At 46.1% G+C, this 17,987-nt stretch overlaps 1 protein-coding gene across 7 annotated transcripts in view; it reads right to left on the bottom strand.

Annotated features, from left to right (window-relative positions):
• LOC147622470 (dual specificity protein kinase YAK1 homolog) overlaps positions 1-17,987 on the bottom strand; it is a 157,417-nt gene that overhangs the window by 88,805 nt on the left and 50,625 nt on the right. For all 7 annotated transcript variants that reach the window (XM_086822047.1, XM_086822046.1, XM_086822048.1 and 4 more), the window contains 3 exons: positions 11,748-11,947; positions 11,354-11,507; positions 11,138-11,247 (listed from right to left, as the gene is read on the bottom strand). In XM_086822047.1, the coding sequence (XP_086678173.1) occupies positions 11,138-11,247; positions 11,354-11,507; positions 11,748-11,947 (464 nt within the window). The remainder of the gene's footprint in view (positions 1-11,137; positions 11,248-11,353; positions 11,508-11,747; positions 11,948-17,987) is intronic.

Below are 17,987 nucleotides of genomic sequence, written 5' to 3'. Positions count from 1 at the left end.
GGATAAGGCTTTGCAGGCACATGATCTAGATCCTTCACACAAGGATGCTGCATTACAATTACAGGATGATTGTACCCTTGTGGATGATGTTGCGCATTCGCACTGTCATGGTACCTCTCTAGTTCTGGGGACTAGCCCTGGCTTTTCCCCGGAGTGGGAGAGAGAGGTAAGGTTTACATCGTCAGATTTTCCCTCCCTTACCTATGCGAGATGTACTTCCGCCTCTAAAGGGGGTCCTTCGTCGACCACGAGATCTGGTCGTTCCTACTATGAGTCCTTGTGAGGATTGTCTCTTGGAACATTCAGGGTCTTGGGGGTTTTTTCCGCGTCGGCGGAAACAAATTGTAAAAACCCAACTTCATTGTGCAGTCACAAGTGGACCTATGGATGTATTGCTCTTGCAAGAGCATAAACTGGATGCTAGCCAGTGTGGGAGATCAGGCAAGCTTCTCTTGGGACACACCTTTTGGTCACCTCCTGTTGGTACCAAGGGTGGTGTCTGTATCTATGTTTCAGCTTTGATCTTCCCTTGCATCATTGGACATGGTGTCATTTTGCTTGCGAGAGCGCAGTGGATTCTTCTTATGCAGGGTACTACACGCATTGGTATTCTCAACCTCTATGCTCCTAACCATAGAGGCGAGAGGATTGTCTTTTGGAAATCTCTCATTACACTGGCGCCTCTTGCCGACCATTGGATTATTGGTGGGGATTTTAACATGGTTGAGATGCCAACAGATAAAAGAGGTGGACATGAGGGCTTGGTGCATCCTCTTGAAAGAGCGTCTTGGGAGAGGTTTATACTCTCCATTCATGGCAGAGATTGTTGGCATGAGGATGACATTTTGAGGAGACCATCCACTCTTCTTCATTCATGGTCTAACAGGAGAAGAGATGCAGGATGTATTTATGCACGGTTAGATAGATTTTATGTGGATGATTGGGTCCTTTTCCACAGGATGGCCGTCCCATCAAAGCACTATCATAAACTCTCTCAAGAGCCTTGTGCCTTCCATGCAATGCATCAAAATCGCGAGAGGCACTTGATTGACCTCTCAAATTTGGCACTTCCAAAGGTTGCCTTGGCTATCCATTGAGTCAAGTGCCTGTGTTTGCTTCCGATCTCAAAACATCGTGTTTCCTCTTGAGAAAGAGAGACAACCGGGCTCTGATACCAATGTAACCGCTCCCTATGGGAGGCCTACAAATCGGAAGATGCACATAGCAAATTGGCTGGCTTCCAAGAGTAGGATAAGAGCATCCACCGGATGCCTAGCTTCCTTGCAGCTCTTAAAGAGAGAGCACCGAATAGCCTGTGGATTGAGAGTCAGCTGGTTGCCGCACGTGCAGAGCTCAGATCTATAGAGGAGCGGAGGTGGAGTACAGACACCATGCCAAAGTCTCCTTTTGGACACAAACGAGGGACAGGGTCACCGGGGATTTCTTTGAGATTGCACGTCCGCACAAGCGGAGAGATGGTATCCGCAGGTTGCGAGGCTACGATGGATCCATTGTTACAGACCTCCCCTGTGTGAGAACCATTGCCACAGATTTCTTCAGCTCTCTCCTCACAGGTGCCTCCCTATCTTCACAAGTGCTGGATGCACGAGTGGGTTTGGCGACATATTTCCTCCATACTTTCCTATCGACTCCCTTCACTCCACAAGAATTGGCAGAGGCTATGATAGCACTACCTAGGGATAGATGCCTGGGAGAGAACGGTTTCTAGGCTCCTCATTTCTCCAACACTAGGATCTCATGGAAGGCTGCCTTAGAGTTGCCTTCAATGAGATAATGACTACGGGAGACATGCTCGCGAGGCTTTCAGAGGGATTGATCCATTTGATTCCCAAGGAGGGTGGTAACAAATTGGAGATTCGGCAATGGAAACCCATCACCCTAGACCACCTACAAAATTCTAGCCAAGGCAATCAGCCAGCAGTTGCAGGCCTTCCTCCCCGACTTGATCCATGGTACACAGACGGGTTTCGTTTAGGATTAGAGCATTCTGGACAACATCTCCACTTTCTAGGAGGTGATCGCTTCAACCAAGTTGTAGCAGCACGATCTTATTGTTCTCCTTCTTGATTTCGGGAAAGCCTATGACAAAGTGGACTAGGGCACGCTGGAGGGGACAATGTGCAGGATGGGATTTCTAGAGGAGTGGGTCCGAGGTGTTTCTAGACTTTACTCAGCTCCTCACAGCCATGTTCTCATTTAGGGACCCAGAGGCAACAGATTTCCGCTTTCTCGCTCGGTCCGGCAAGGCTATCCACTAGCACCTTAACTATTTCTGTTAGTAGCCAAGGCCATGAGTACTTTTCTCTCCACTCCGGAGACAAGGCTCCAGGGGCTACGTCTTCCCATCCCCACACAAGAGGAGCTGCTTGATTCCGAGTTCGCCGATGACACAACAGCATAACTGTCCGGACACAAGGGTGACAAAGTGCCAGACAGTGAAAGAAAACTGAAGTTCACAAATACAGGATGCACAAGAACTGAAGGAAGATCATATTCACCAAAGGGTAGTTACAAAGCTGGAGTAGGCCAAGGCACTCCAAGTTGCTTGTGCCTCTAAAACATGATGCAAATCTGGGTCATCTCTGGATATGGGCACGGCACTAGAGAACGGAAGCCACAGAAGCTGTTTGATTGTTTTAAAGTAAGTACAATACTCCGCTTCTATTGAAGAACCGACAACTGTAGGCTGCTTCTTCGTTTGCCAAGAAATAAGTCCAGTACCAAGTAACAATAGCCCATAATAGACCTCCGAGTATCTGGATCACTTGCCCAGTCAAAATCTAAATATCCAACCAAGTCAAGAGTAAAGCCATATGGAATCCCATGTGTCAAGGTTTCCTGTATGTATTTGAAAACACGAACAACAACCTGCCAATGAGAAGTATGTGGTGCTGAAAGAAACGAACTTAGGACACACTAACGATGTAAGCAAGATCAGGCCTAGTAATGGTGAGATGAATAAGTGAGCCGACGAGCTCTCTATACTGAGTAGCATCATGATAGAGTGGAGAGTCATCATTTTTACTAAACTTCTAATTTGGGTCCATAGGGCAAGATAATGAGCAACAATCCTTCATACCAAACCTCTCCAAAATCTGAGAAGCGTTCTTTTGTTGAGAGAGAAATATCCCCTATGGGCACAGCCACACCTCCATGCCAAGAAAGTAGTGAAGTAGACCAAGATTAGTCATCTCAAAGGTATGACTCAGAATATCCAGTGCATTCGGGGTTGGATCTAGTGAGAATAAGATCATCAACATACAAAATGATAATCACAATGTGATCCTCCTCTATCAAAACATAAAGGTTACTGTCAACAGGAGTTCTCTCAAAGGAATGAGAGAAAGAAGGCATCAATCTTTTGGTACCACGCCTTGGGAGCCTGTTTAAGACCATAAAGAGCTTTCTGCAAAAGATAAACATGGTCCTCGATACCATCGCAAATGAAGCCAGGGGGTTGTTCAATATATATTTCCTCCTGAAGGTCCCCGTTCATAAAGGCAGACTTGACATCCATCTGAAAGATGGGCCGAGAGAAGTGAGAAGCAATGGCAAGAACAATGCGAATGGTGGTATACCTGGTGGTGGGAGCAAAAGTCTCCAAGAAGTCCTTGCCTTCCTTCTGGGCAAAGCCCTTAGCCACCAAGCAGGCTTTATATTTATCGAGTGAACCACCGGCAAGAAACTTCACTTTATAAGTCCATTTGACGTCAATAACCTTCCTACGAGAAGGGCTGGGAAACGGTTCCCATGTGTGATTTCTGTTAATGGCATCCATTTCCGCCTCCATCACAAGCTGCCACTCAGGAATTTGTAAGACCTCTTCAGGTGTAGAAGGCTCCGCATGATGCAAACAAGGAAGTCATCAATGAAAAATTAACTGTAAGCATGCCAGCAGGTAATCTGGCAGATCTCCTCAATCTGAATGGAGCAATCCCAGACTTATAAATGGTAGGAGAGAGGACTTGAGAATCCCGCAATGTAGAGTGAAGCCACCGTGGAGGGAGAGAGGAACTCGGCAAAGGTGGTGGAGAGGTAAGAACCAATGGTGAGGGTGGAACCAAGGAAGGAGATGATGAAGTTGCTGGTGATTCCGGGGATCTAGAAGTCTCCGAGGTTTCATCAAAGCGCACGTCCCGAGATAATATAACTTTCTCCTTGTTGGGATCCCAAAGCCGGAAGGCTTTGGAGTGTTCATTGTAGCCGACAAAGATCATTTTGGTGGATTTGGGGTCAAACTTTGTCCGATGAGAATCGAGAACATGAACATGACCATCACATCCAAAGACATAAATTGAAAAACTGATGGCTTTCTCCCAGAATATGCCTCCTCGAGAGTCTTCCCATCAACCGCCTTTGTGGGGGAACAGTTGATGATGTACACGGCAGTGTTAACTGCTTCAACCCAAAACTTTTGAGGCAGCTGAGAATGAGAAAGAAGAGATCGAGCCATCTCAACCACGGTCTTGTTCTTCCGTTCTACTACGCCATTCTTCTGAGGAGTGTGGGAGTAGAAGATTGTCTCTATATGCTGTGAGAAGTACAAAAGTCAATGAATGCTCGAGAAGTAAACTCACCACCATTGTCGGAGCGCACTTTGACGACTTTGAGGCTAGTGTCGGCCTCCACCATAGCAACCCATTCTTTAAACTTTGTAAATGTCTGTGATTTCTTGGACAAGAAAAAGACCCAAACCTTCCTGGAAAAATCATCCACCAATAAGAATAAATATCTGGCTCTCACCGTCCACGTGTGACCGTAGTCATAGGTCCGCTCAAATCCATATGGACAAGCTGAAGAGCGGTGGAAGCCATAAAAGAGGCCTCCTGCGGAAATGAATCGCAATGTTGCTTGCCTTGGAGACAAGTTGAGCAAATGCCAGACATCCGAGGTAGTTGAGGCAAGCCTTCCACCATGTGGCGGGAGACAAGAAGCTCCAATGAAGAGAAGGGAAGACGCCCATAATGGGCATGCCAAAGAGTAGGATCCTACTCTATAAGAAGAGCCTGATGAGAGGCTAAAAGTTGGAACAGATGAGAATGATCAAGATTGGGTTCCTCCTGAAAACTGATGATCTTGTAAAGACCACCCTCTTGAATGCAACGAGCAATAATCCTATGAGAATCTCTGTGAATGATCTCCAAGACCTAATCATCGAAGTATAAGCCATAGCCTTTTTGGGCTATCTTGGAGACAAAAAGTAAGTTTTTGGATGACTTTGGAACATAAAGAACATTCTCCAGGTAATGGGGCCTCCCTGAGGGAGTAACTAGAGGAATATTACCCATAATCAGTGTATCAACAGGTTCATTGTTAGCAAGTCAAACCTGCACAGAGACAGACTGAGAGTCCTCCAAGATATCCTTGTTGTGAGTCATGTGGGAAGTAGCCCCGGAATCCACAATCTAGTCCTCAAGAGAGTTAGTAGTCCGCGCCTCAGTGGATGTGGTGCACTCTTCGACTAGAACGAAGGCCACATCTTTGTGTTTGGGTTTGGATTCTTTGTCATCGGAGTCCTTCTGTTTGGACTTTCTCTCCTTGTCTCTCTTCTTCTTGAAGCAATCAGACCGAAGATGACCAGCCTTGCCACAGTAATGGCATTTCCTCTCTGTATATTTGCCCTTATCTTTTCCTTTATCTTAATCCTTGGAGCCTGAAGCAAACTCCTCAGATTTGCTGCTGTGGGTATTACCTCCTTTGGGTTGCGACTTGGGCTTCCCTTTGGCTGAAAAAGCTGACTCAATAGGAGAAGAGTCAGAGATCTTCATGAGATCTAGTCTGTCCTGAAGCATGCCAATCACCGCACCCACTGGGGGAAGAACAGGGCGAATGGCAATGGTATCCTTGAAGGATTGATAGTATGGAGGAAGTTTTCCTTGTAACTCAATGACAAAGTCATCATCGGGAATTTGGACACCCAAGATGGCTTGTTGTTAACGGATCTTCTTGAGTTCTTGCACTTTGGCCATGACATCATCCGTCTCTCGATAATCTTCAGCTCATTGAGTTGGGCTTTTCAGTGAACCTTGCGGCTGTAAGTGTTCCTCTAAAAACGGGCTGCAAGTGCATCCCATAATTCCTTAGAGGTTTGGGCAGCTTTCTCCATACTGGAAAATTCCGAGAAATATGGCTGGTTCAAGTTGTAGGAGATGACTGTGCGTGCCCAAAGATCCATGCTAGTCCAGGAATTCACTCTCTCTGGTGAGTAAGTTGCGGGGTCGGGCTTTGGAGTCGAAGAATCGACGCAGCTTTCTGGAGAAAAACACAGCCTGTAGGCTGTCCACGCAGAAAACACAGCTCTCTGGAGAAAAACGCAGCTTGTAGATGAGTCCACAGCCCACCTCCTTTGAGAAGTAAAAAGTATAGGTGCTGTCCAGCAAATCCTCAGTTCTGAACCTGCTCTGGTACCATGACAAAGTGCCAAAAAGTGAAAGAAAACTGAAGTTCACAAATACAGGATGCACACGAACTGAAGGAAGATCATATTCACCAAAGGGTGGTTACAAAGCTGGAGCAGGCAGCACGAGGCACACTGTAGGTGCAGCCAAGATCCCAAACTATGCGGAAAATGAGATAATACAACTGAGGGCAGAGCCCATCCTTATATAGCACCTAAAGAGCCCAGTCGGCCATCATAAAACAGGCCGACTGGAGCATAATGTGGAACGTTGCAAAAAAAGGTGCCAAAATGTAGAAAAAATCCAGAAAAATATGGGAAAATTTCGCAGGCTAGCAGAGGTCCTTCAGAGGTATTGGAACAGCAAAGAAGCACCCAGAACAGTGGAAATGACCCCTCCAACAAAGGGGAGATTCACCAAGGTGATAGAGATCTTCTGTCGAGCACAAATCAATGGCATAAGTCATGTGGATTTTGGGTTGGTTCATCGTCCACCCCGACTTAGCGTCCAATTGAGGCTTTTCAGTGTATCTCGAGGGTCACTCCAGTTCGTTATCTTGGATGCTAGGTGGGCATCGATATTTCCCCTGAACAACAGCTAGCCCCTCTTCTTCTGAGCATTCGGAGAATGCTCTTAAATTGGAGTTCAACCAGGCTTTCCTTAGCTGGTTGGGTCATGGTGGCAAACTAGGTTCTTCTCGCCACACTGTGGTACATCACCTCCTGCTGGACCTTCTCCCGGGCTTGCATTGGTCAAGGCTCAACGGTTGATCTGCAACTTTCGGTGGGGTAGTAGCGAGACTGGAGGCATGCCCAGGCCAAGGTGGCCTAGAGAGTGATCATTCAGTCGTGACGCAAACGGGGCTTGGGCATCATCGACCCATCCATTCAGAGTCATTCCCTTTTGAGCAAGTTGATAGTTCGTGGCCTTCTTCCAAGCCGCCCGCGAGCCCTGGAAGGACTTCCTGCTAGATAGGATCTTCACCCACACCCCAATTCTGAGAGGCCCTTGGCCCCCGAGTACAAGATGGATTTTCACGGAGATGCGGGCTCCTAGCTTTAGCCCTGCCTTTGAGGACGAATCTGCAGCCAGCCCTTTGCGTGCTTGGGATAGGCCGGCCCTTCAACAGTCAGCTCTTGTGGCCTCCGAGGAAAGTCTCCAATAGCCTCTGATTTGGAACCCCCTAGTCTGTCTTCCCAGTGGTCACGTGTTGGGGGCTCAGCCGCACGTATCATGGGGAGCTTTGAGCATGGGTCCCGCTAGGTCAATTGGAGATTGGTTTACATTAAATGTCATGTGCATGACATGTACATGCTAATCCCACAGCTAATCCCTGAAGCGCAACAGACAACCAGATTTTGGACTTGCTAATGGAGCTATTGCAGCTAGTATTGGCAGGGAAGATGCAGTGGAATGGACCAAGTGGCTATTGGCCCCAGTAGACAAAGAGAATGCTCATGTGTCCGCTGCAACAAAAAGGGATTTTTGTCCAGGGAACTTGCTGAGTATAAAGCAGGTGCTTGGCTCAATGATGGCATCTCTCACCTATAGGTCTTAGACTCGGTTTAGACTAGGGTCTTCAACCTTTTATGGGGCAGCCTATGGCTAGCTAGATTGTACACCTTTTTTGTACTATATAGAATATACTGAAAATACAGCTCTCTCTCTCTCTCTCTTCTCTCTCCATCTCTTGCTTGCATTTTGCATCAAGTTGTTTCTGCAAGTTGTTTAGGGCTGAAAGAAGACTCCCAGAGCTTCCGCATGTGACATTCAGACAGCTGCCCCCAGAGGCCCAGGAGAGGGACCTCACTGGGATCCGATAGGGACCAACTCAGCCTCAACATCGACCCTTCATCCCTCCGGAGTGGCTGGCCCCGATCCCGGAACCTCCTCCCCCACAATGGCTGGGAGTGTTCACCAGGCATAATATACCCTTGGCAGACTATGGCGCGGATGAGAGCTCCGCCTTACCTTCTCTATTGGACCACATGGCACACTCGAGAAAGCAGAGCCCCCCATGGAGGATTTAGGGGATGCACCTTGCTGACGGTGAGGGTGATTGGTGTCCATGCGCATGAGTGGCACATTGACCCTCCACCAGTCAAGGTGGCCAAAGAGAGACTCTGGCGTTTGTGGATTTGGGAGGGCCAGCCTCCAATGGGACCCGGGGGAGTAGACATGGTAGGATCTAGACGATAGGGAGGAGACTCCTGGAACCCCTTTTTTGCATACACCACACGGCTGGGCCATAGGATCCAAATGCTAGAGATTGAGGGCACACCAATAGTAGCAGGACACTAGCAGTCCTAGGGCCTCTCCCGCATTTTTGTGGAAGTGGCTGTGGGATAGTTTTTGGTCGTGGAAGATCACTCTCTTTCTTTCGCAACTCGCACATAAGAGCTTGGCGGTTGGCACTTGGCTGGCCATTAGAGGTAGGCCAACAATCTGTCCGAGGTGTGGCCATCCCCAAGAGTCGTCTCTTTGGGATTGCCCGAAGGCTCAGCAAGTTTGGTAGTGGATCCTCTGCATCTTTACTATGAACCAGGCCCCCTCCTGCGCTATTATGTGGGGCACTGTTGCTTGGGCCACTAAAGCCAAGGCCGTCATGTCATATGAGGAGGGGGTGGGGGACAAGGTCTCTCACCTTCGTATTTCTATACTGCCGATCTCAACTCCATCTACTGGTCACTAGACTCCACGTTCTTGCCAGTATTGCCGCATGGCATATGTGGACAGCTCGATGCAACGAGGCCATCAAAGGCACCCTCACGCCGCCAACGGAGTCCATCCAGAGCATCTGGCTCGATATCATTCATTCCCTCCGTGGACAATGGGGAAAGCTTCAAGGTAGTTCAGACCGCATGCGGAAGCGTCAGGAAGTCTTCCTGAGGATCTGACAGCCTAGTCCCTTTCTCACTGACAGTGGTGGTGAGCCCGCTTGGCACTATAGACCACCTATGTGGTTGTTTCCCCCTCCCTCCATTGTATGAGATAGCGTTCTCCTCCTAAAGCGGATAGCCGGAGGAGAGGAGCATACTTCCCACTCATTATGTTTCTTGACTCTCACTCCCCATGTGGAGATGAGTTTGTACTTAGCCATTGAGGTTGTTTGTTCTTGGTAACTAATAGAAGAATCTTTTTGCTGGCGGGGGCGGGGGCGGGGGCGGGGAAGGGGAAGGGGAAGGGGGAAGATCGGCCAGCATATTCAGCCCATTTCTCCCCTATATATAGATTTGTCCATCTGACATTTCTACAAGTTGGTGAGGCTTGTGCATAGCCAAATGCAAAGTAAAGGTCTTGATCCAGGGCGGCCAGCAGCGTTTTCAAAAATGCAGCAAGGAGGTGGTCTCCAAGTTGTCATTACAGGCTGTTCACAGCCATACAGGAAGTCCTCTACAAATTCAGCAATAAAGCAAATACACCATTCGTGGTGGGGGACCTTTAGAGGGTATTTGGGACCCAACACTATGTATTCTCTCCTCCTCTCTCTAGTTGAGAGAGCTATCCAGTTGGGCAGATCCAGACGCCCGAGGGCTAGCGGATCCTTACATCAGAGACGGTGCCTACACCGGAGGATTCAGAGCATCATTGCGAGGCATCGGGCTTGTCCAACCAGACATCTCACTATGGCAGATATCCAGGTCATCCAGCAGAGACCCATGCTAGAGCTCCTAGGATGATTACCAATCCAGCCATATACTGTTGTACTCACTGTCACTTTTGTACTCCCCCATATTCATGTATTCATGTATCCATGTACTCATGTACCCCATTTTGACTAGTAGCATTAGCTTCCCACTCTCCCTAGTTGCTGCTTCCGGATGCTCCCTACTGATGTATTGTAGGGCTAGATACTTACCTTCAGTCCTTTCTTTTCTTTTCCAGATAGTGAATCAGATGTCATATGGTTGTAACTTTGGTCTCATAGGTCACTTTGGCCTTTTGAAGACGTTAATATAACATTTCATTTCTGCACTTTATCCTCTTATGTTGTGCTATTCATCATCAAGATTGAAGGTGCTGAATTCCATTAATCAAAGTGTAACCCTTGTTTGTAAGCTTCCACATGTTACAAAGCTAGTAATGGTCAGCTGTGAGGTGTCTCGAGGCTAGGCTCTGCTATCTCTGAGGAGTCCACTCCACTCTATCATGTAAAGGCCCAAGCATCGCTAGTCCAGGAAATCAATGATCTTGGACAATGGACCAATCCCTTCCAAGAGGCAATGGAATCTCCCCCGGATCTCATAGTATGCTTGGCATCTTCAAATGTAGTGCTCCTCCATCTTGACCTCCGTAGAGCAGAATGTACAAGTCCTATTCTCTCTACCCTCTGGAGAGCATCACTGTCAAGGCAGCTTGAGTCTTGAACCATCATAAACTTGAATTTGGGTGCACAAGAGAAGAGAATCGCCTCTGATGGTGAAATAATACCTGGCTGCTGAACCGATAAGAAATCTAATAGGGGCTGACTAAATGGAACTGAAGACCCAAATTCCTATGTCCACAAACTCATATCTACACAGCTCCTGATTTCATTGTGCACCAAAATAATGACTCTGAAAAAAATCATAATCATTTAAAGGTGGCACCATGGATGCGCCACATCTGTTAGATTTTGCAAGATTATTATGCATATTCTTTTCATGATTTGTGAAAATATAATCTGCCTTTAAGCCTCTTAACTTTCCATGTCATGGGCTGAAGACTAAAAAACTTACAGGTTGAAACCAAGCATCTCAAATACAATGCATAGATGCTCTTGATAGTGAAAGTGTTCAAACATGCGCACAATTTGATGCTTATCCTCTGGATCAAACTTGCTGTTAAGCTGCATAAAAACACACGAAAAGTTTGGGCCTGAATGTTTACAATGCTAGCAATGATTAACAGTATTTAATCACATGAAATGAGACAAGCACTGAAACAAGATTTACCATGTCAAGTATTGAGATTTCTACGATCGCTTGTTGATGATATGCTGGCTGATTTTTTATGATCTTTACCGCAACAAAACAATCTCTTTCTTCTGCCCAGCATTTTGCAACCTGCCCAAATGTCCCTTGGCCAAGAAGGTCTTTTATGATGTATCTGCATATCCCAATAGAGCCCTTGAATCATGCCTAATGCAGGGATATACCCAAAGTGACACGTAGATGAAATATGTTTGATGGGCATAAATTTTGAAGTATTGTTAAGCAATCTAGATGCCCAATTAGCTTTTCAACAAAATTGGAGCAATCACCATAACAAAGGAAGGGGAAGGGTGTGGAGAAAAGAAGAGGAAGGGTGTGGAGAAAAGCAGGGGAGGGGGAGAGTTTATATCCTGACCTATGATTTGTCTTGCCATTTACAAGCACACCATTCACAGAAAGGATCAAGTCTGACTTTTCGTTGTCATGGCCTCCATTGGATGCAGGAAGAGAAGGAGTAGTCAAATAACGTTTAGGATTCAAAGCCTCCAAGAATGTGAATGTGGCATCACAACTTTGATAAGTTTCAACTATCTCCTTTGTCAACTTGACCATGATCTACACAATATGAAATGCAATCACACCACAAAATTAGAACACTCTTCTTACTGTCAAGATAAGCAAACACTGCAAAAAATTACATATTTGCAATTAGCGAGCTTAGATGGAGACAATTGATAAACCGAGCGGCGCTCATCCGAAATTGAAATTATGAATCGAGCGGGGCAAACATTCTACCTTGCCAAGGTAGTTGATTCTAAAAAAAAGAAATTCTTGATATGTAAGCACACGCAACTTTTCACTTAAGTATGCACATGTGCATACACACCCACCTCTCAAAGGTGCTTTCACATGTGTCCTAGCGTTTGCCAATGTGCATGTGTGCATGTGCACAATGTGCATGATCTAAATTTACATCAAATTAGATTAATTTTGATGTATGCATTTTTTATATGTATATAATATATTTATGTTTGTATGTTAAATTCTATATTTTTCAAAGGATATTATAGGACACCCGTAATACTACCCTCTTTGCTAGGTCTTTCTTGGAGATGGGCGTATATAACAGCATGAGTAATTGGCCCACCTCAACAAGTCTCACATGGGGACTCTACTACAGCTGACTATCCTCAACTTCTTTGTACCCTACCCTCACAATCTTCAAGCCCATAGTCTTACCTATGTTCAAATGGACCACGGTGGTGATTGTGCACATTCCTCTGTTGTAGAGCACAAAATTCTGGATCTCCGAGATGTATTGCTTGAAACAATCTCAAACGTATGAATCCTCTAGTCCTCTTCAATGTATATATATTGGACTGGAATTGATCATTATTCTGCTTATAATGGTTATTTGGACCTGCTCCAGTTTGAGTGGCAACAATGCTCGATAGCCCAAGGAGCAAGATTTGTATATGAGAGGCAACGATGCCAGATATATTTGATTTTGCAGTCGGCCGGTCATTGCGACCACATGGCCCAGATGACTGCATTGGATTTCGCAATCGAGCGGTCATTGTGATCGATGGCCCTGATGACTATATTGGATTTCGCAGTCAGGCCATCATTGCGACCAGATGGCTCAGATGACTATATTGGAAATTGCAGTCGGGCGGTCATTGCGACTAGATGGCCCAGATGACTGTATTGGATTTCATAATCGGGCGGTCAATGCGACCAGATGGCCCAGATGACTATTGATGAACTCTCAGGCGGTCTTAGTGACCAGATGGCCTTGAGGTTAGTCTGAGCGGTCCTAGTGACCACATGGCTCAGCACGGTTTTGATGAAACCAGACAAGACAATCCATGAACAGGAGGATCATTACTTGTGCATTGCATACTGATGTATGTCTGAATTTCTGACTTTGTGTGCTGTTTTTGATGTATGGACAACGCTTGGATTTATGGCATGTGATAGTGCATTGGGCTCCAAACTATCTTACCAGTACCTAGAATACCCAGTAGACGTGAATGATGCATACTTGTTTGTTGACTAGCTTGTGTCTAGTTTTTGCAGGAGGTAAGTATGCATTTATTTTATCTAACACATGTGACAAGCCATGAAGAAATACCATCAAGAAAAAGCTATTGGTCAAAGAAAAGGCATTGAGATGTTGCCAGATTAGCAGATGATACCACAGATATGGGGAAAGACCAGATGCACAAGCTCACTAGATGGGGCTAGTACCTTGAAACATATGAATGTACTTGATGACCAAGAACATATGGATATACCAGGGACATATGGATGTACTTGGAAGATATGGATATGGTTGGAACACTTGCGGCCCCCAGTTGAGGACAACTGCGATGTAAGAGAGAGGGAATGTAACTATTTGGCCCTCCTAGCTCTATTTCACATGATGAAATCCATGCCCGGACACCAGACAGGTGAAAGAAGACATGGGGGCAGGGTCCATAAGGTTTGATTACGAAAAAGCACCATTCTTGGTCAAAAAACCTGAAAAAGCAAAAAGTCAAGCAGGGTCTCTTACAAGTATAAAAAGGATTGGACTTCTCTTGTAGTACCATAAACAAGATCATTAAAGATTGAAGGAGATCGTGGAGTGTGTGTGGGCATCATTATGATCATGGAGAGCTTCTTCTTCGCCATAACACCTGCTTCAACTTACTTTTCACATGTACAGTCAGCCCTAGACTTGTATGGGCATATGCATGGGCGATACGGACGCGTGTACGGAGCTGTACGAAAGTGTACAAAAGCTGTACGGACTGTATGGACAAAATTTCAAGAACCCTAAAATTTTGAAAAACCCTAAAACTGCTCTAAAAAAACCCTCAAAATTACTTTTTGGATGTTTTTATCGCCCAAAAACCATTAAAACAAGTTTTCTATCAGTTAAGAGCTTTTCCATGATTTTCTTCATCGACAAGGTTATAGGAGTTGTGGAGATTACTCATGGGATGAGCGACTGTTTCTTGGACTTGGACATAGAGCTTGGACATGGAGAACTTGGGCATAGAGCTTGGACATGGACCATGAAGCTTGGACATAAACATGGAACTTGGACATATAGATTGGGCATGAAGCTTGGACATGAACATGGAACTTGGTTATGGAACTTGGACTTGGATTTGGATCCAGACTTGGATTTGGATCTGAACTTGGATTTGGACTTGGATCTAGACTTAGACTTGGATTTGGATCTCGATTCACTCGACTTGGATTCATTGGGTTTGGACTTGGACTTGGATCTGGACTTGGACTTGGATTTAGATTCATTGGACTTGGGATCCATTGGATTTGGATATTGGATCTGGTACTAGCCCGGTGAGCGATACTTGTGGGTCATCCCCGTGGTGTGCTCGACATCAGAGATCTTGTGCGTTGACATCGACATCGACTTGGATATCCTACATAGGCATATTTGTTTGTTTTGTATTCATTGATTGTATTGATCATGGCCAGCGTGCCTGTGGATGGGCGGGGCCTGTTCCAGCTTCCTTGTCTCCTCCGTGATAAATAGAGCAGGTAGCTCTATATCCTTTTGCAATGGTGACTCGAAAATAGGCTTTAGCAGCTTCAACTCCTTCGGCTTCAATGGCTCAATCCTTGATGAAATCTGCAAACATTTCTTCAAGCAAGGACTACTTCGTCTCTGAGAAATCTCCTGAACTGCTGAAAGTCATGATACTCTTCTAATGACCCTGGTTCCCATCTTGAAGTCCTCGATCGGCCTTATAGTTGTTCCCTTCATTAGGCCCTTGGTCTCGACTCTCCCTCTGCTCTCAACATGGCTCTATCACCCCAAGAAAGTTTCTTCAAGAGAAATCTTGCTCTGATACCACTATAAGCCCAGCGGGGCGTGCAGTGTGACAGACTCAGCCACGTGTCCAAGAGATGAAAATATAAAGAGAGAGAGGGGAGAGAGAAAAGGAAATGGGGATCTTGCACAGTACACCAAATTGAGCGGACTCCTAGGCCTACTCTTTCAAATGAAGTTTCTTCAGGACAGGTAAAGGAAAGGAAGGCAAAGAAGCCAGAGAGATCGGAAGATCATCAGATTGACATCATGCCAAGAAGTTCTCGACAAATGGTTTGCAGTGGTGCTTAGCCCATTGCATGTTTCGACAAATACAGCCATGGGATCTTTGTGGACCAAAGCTGAAACAGAATCCTTTTGAAGCATTGAGAGTTTATGCTAGCAAAGGACCAGTGTTGGATATTCTAGACCTTTTTGTGGTTGAACATGATGAGCTTGCATTGGAGCAGTCTTGAACCAAAAAGGCCATGCTGTGGTCTATGAACGTCAGAGACAACAAGGTAGCATATGCATTATCTCAGAGAGCCCTGAGCCATGAGGTTTCTATGGGTTACCCTATGGATTTCATTTTGATGAAGGATCTACCATAGAAGACTTCAAAGATGTTTTGGAACAGATTACAGAATAAAGATTTGGTGACTTTCTGTGTCATCAAAAAGGGTTTTTCTTATGATGCAAACCCATTTATGTGACACAAGGAATTGAGGCCAAAGTAATGGAAGAGTGCCATGTTCCTCCATACATGGGCATAGAGACACCTTGACTACACTTCAAGCTTTGGAGAGTGAAACCGGCCTGTGGTAGAAACCAAAGTGCGGTAGACTAGCAGTCACCCTTCCAATTGTAGTCCAATAAATAACAAAATTAACCGGAGCTAGAATGCCCCAAAGCTTGAAGTGTAGTCAAGCTTTGGAGATTGAAACCGGCCTCTGTAGAAACCAAAGTGCGGTAGACTAGCAGTGAAATCGACACCAGTTGGCCCCAAAGCTTGGCGCCCTTTTCAGTATTTCTTTATTCAAATTCAATGAAATGTATAACTGAGTACAACAAAGCCAGTCCAGGAAAAGTAAACCTGCATGTCCAATCTGGCAGCCCTCAAGACCTCTTAGCACAGAGGGTTCACACACAGATCTGTGTCCCACAAAAGCAACACACTGTGCTTCCCTCTAATCAACCAAGACAATTCAGCAGGGCAGCCTTGAGCACACATCTGGCATATTCCATGAACATGGTTTCACAACTCAATTCAAATATACATCCACTGCCCAGTCTCTGTTTCCACCCTTCAAACTGCCATACCCCTCCTCTCACAAGGGGCCAGATGACACAACTTTGCAGCAGACATAAGCCAGTGGAAAGAAAGAAAGATTGACAAGTATAGAGCTTACCAATTCAATGCGTGGTTCTGCATCAAAGGGACTGACTGTACCAATCTGTACTTGCAACAGGCTGTCTGTACTGTTCTCCCCGTAACCACCTGACTGATGCACCACCCGGACTCTGATAAAACGCCGCCTGCAACTGTTCAGGACTGAACAGTACTGTAGCAGCCTGTACCAGTCCGTACAATTCTGTAGTACTCTACTGTACTTGTCCGTACAGTTCTGTACGTGCAACTGCTACCTGTGTCAGCTGTCGTACAGTAGCCGCCTGAACCTGCAGCTGCCTGCTGTCTGTACTCTAGTCGAAAGTGCCTCCTGAACCAGCCGACTGTACAGCCTATACCTGCTGTCGTACAATAGCCGCCGCCAGTACGAACAATACGGACTGTACCTGCTGTCCGTTCCTGTCAGCGCCGCCTGAACCTGCACCAGCCGTACTACTGTACTTGCTGTCAACAGCTTTGTACGGGCAGCCTCCACCAGCGCTGTACGACGTGCAACCACCTGGTCTGTACGGCCTATTCTGTACGCAGAAAATCTAGCAGCCAGTCCACACAGTTTCTCTTCTCCTCCACGTAGGTAACTTGCACGCCTCCCAAAAAGCAAGAGAGAGAGAGATGAGAGAGGCGTGTAACTCCCAAAAGTGGAGTTACCCTCCTTCCAATAATATCCTAGGCCCCTTTTCTTAATATTCATTAAAGTCCCTAAGGGCCACTTATGCCTAGGGGCCACCCAAGGTTAAAACATTAAAAATATTAATGTCCTTGGTCCCCCTTCACACTTGAAGATGTCCACACATCATACCATTTGTCCATGCACCCCAAATATGAATCATTTAATATTTATCTTGCTCACCAACCACCATGCCCACACTTGTGCTGTTCCACTTTCACAAGGTCATGACATACCCCCCTCTTGAAAAATGGCAAGCGTCCTCGATTGCAATCTGGTGATACAGCAAAATATCCAAAGTGAAATGTACAATATGGCAAGATCAGCGTCCCAATCTCTCTAAGCCATGCATATGTAACAACATTCACTGCAAAACAATGGTGTAGTAGTAGTCCAAGTTGTATACCACTGTGAACCATACACAACCACAACATCCAATGTGACTAGTACACATATATCATAGAAGTCCCATAAACAGATGTACTGTCAGCCATCAGTACCTTCGGGTGAGACAAAAGCTACACCAAGCGACCTCTAGATGTCATCTGAGCCTGTCTCTATCAAGGGAGTGGAGGTGCTACCCCCCCCCCCCCCCCCCCCCCCCCTTGAGCATCAGGCAATGCTCGAGACCCATGCTCTGCTGAACCTGAATGAGCCGTAACAAGACTCGGCTCCAACTCAAAGGCATCAAGATAAAAGCTGCAAAACTTGTGGTGAGTCTATTAAGTCACCTTCCTCCATCCACTTCGCATCC

Source organism: Cibotium barometz, chromosome 28 (genome assembly GCF_041138505.1).
Source record: "Cibotium barometz isolate CiBa-2024 chromosome 28, ASM4113850v1, whole genome shotgun sequence".
NCBI classification, from domain to species: domain Eukaryota; kingdom Viridiplantae; phylum Streptophyta; class Polypodiopsida; order Cyatheales; family Cibotiaceae; genus Cibotium; species Cibotium barometz.
Note: the sequence above shows the minus strand (reverse complement) of the source record. Positions and strands in the feature narration are given on the sequence as shown.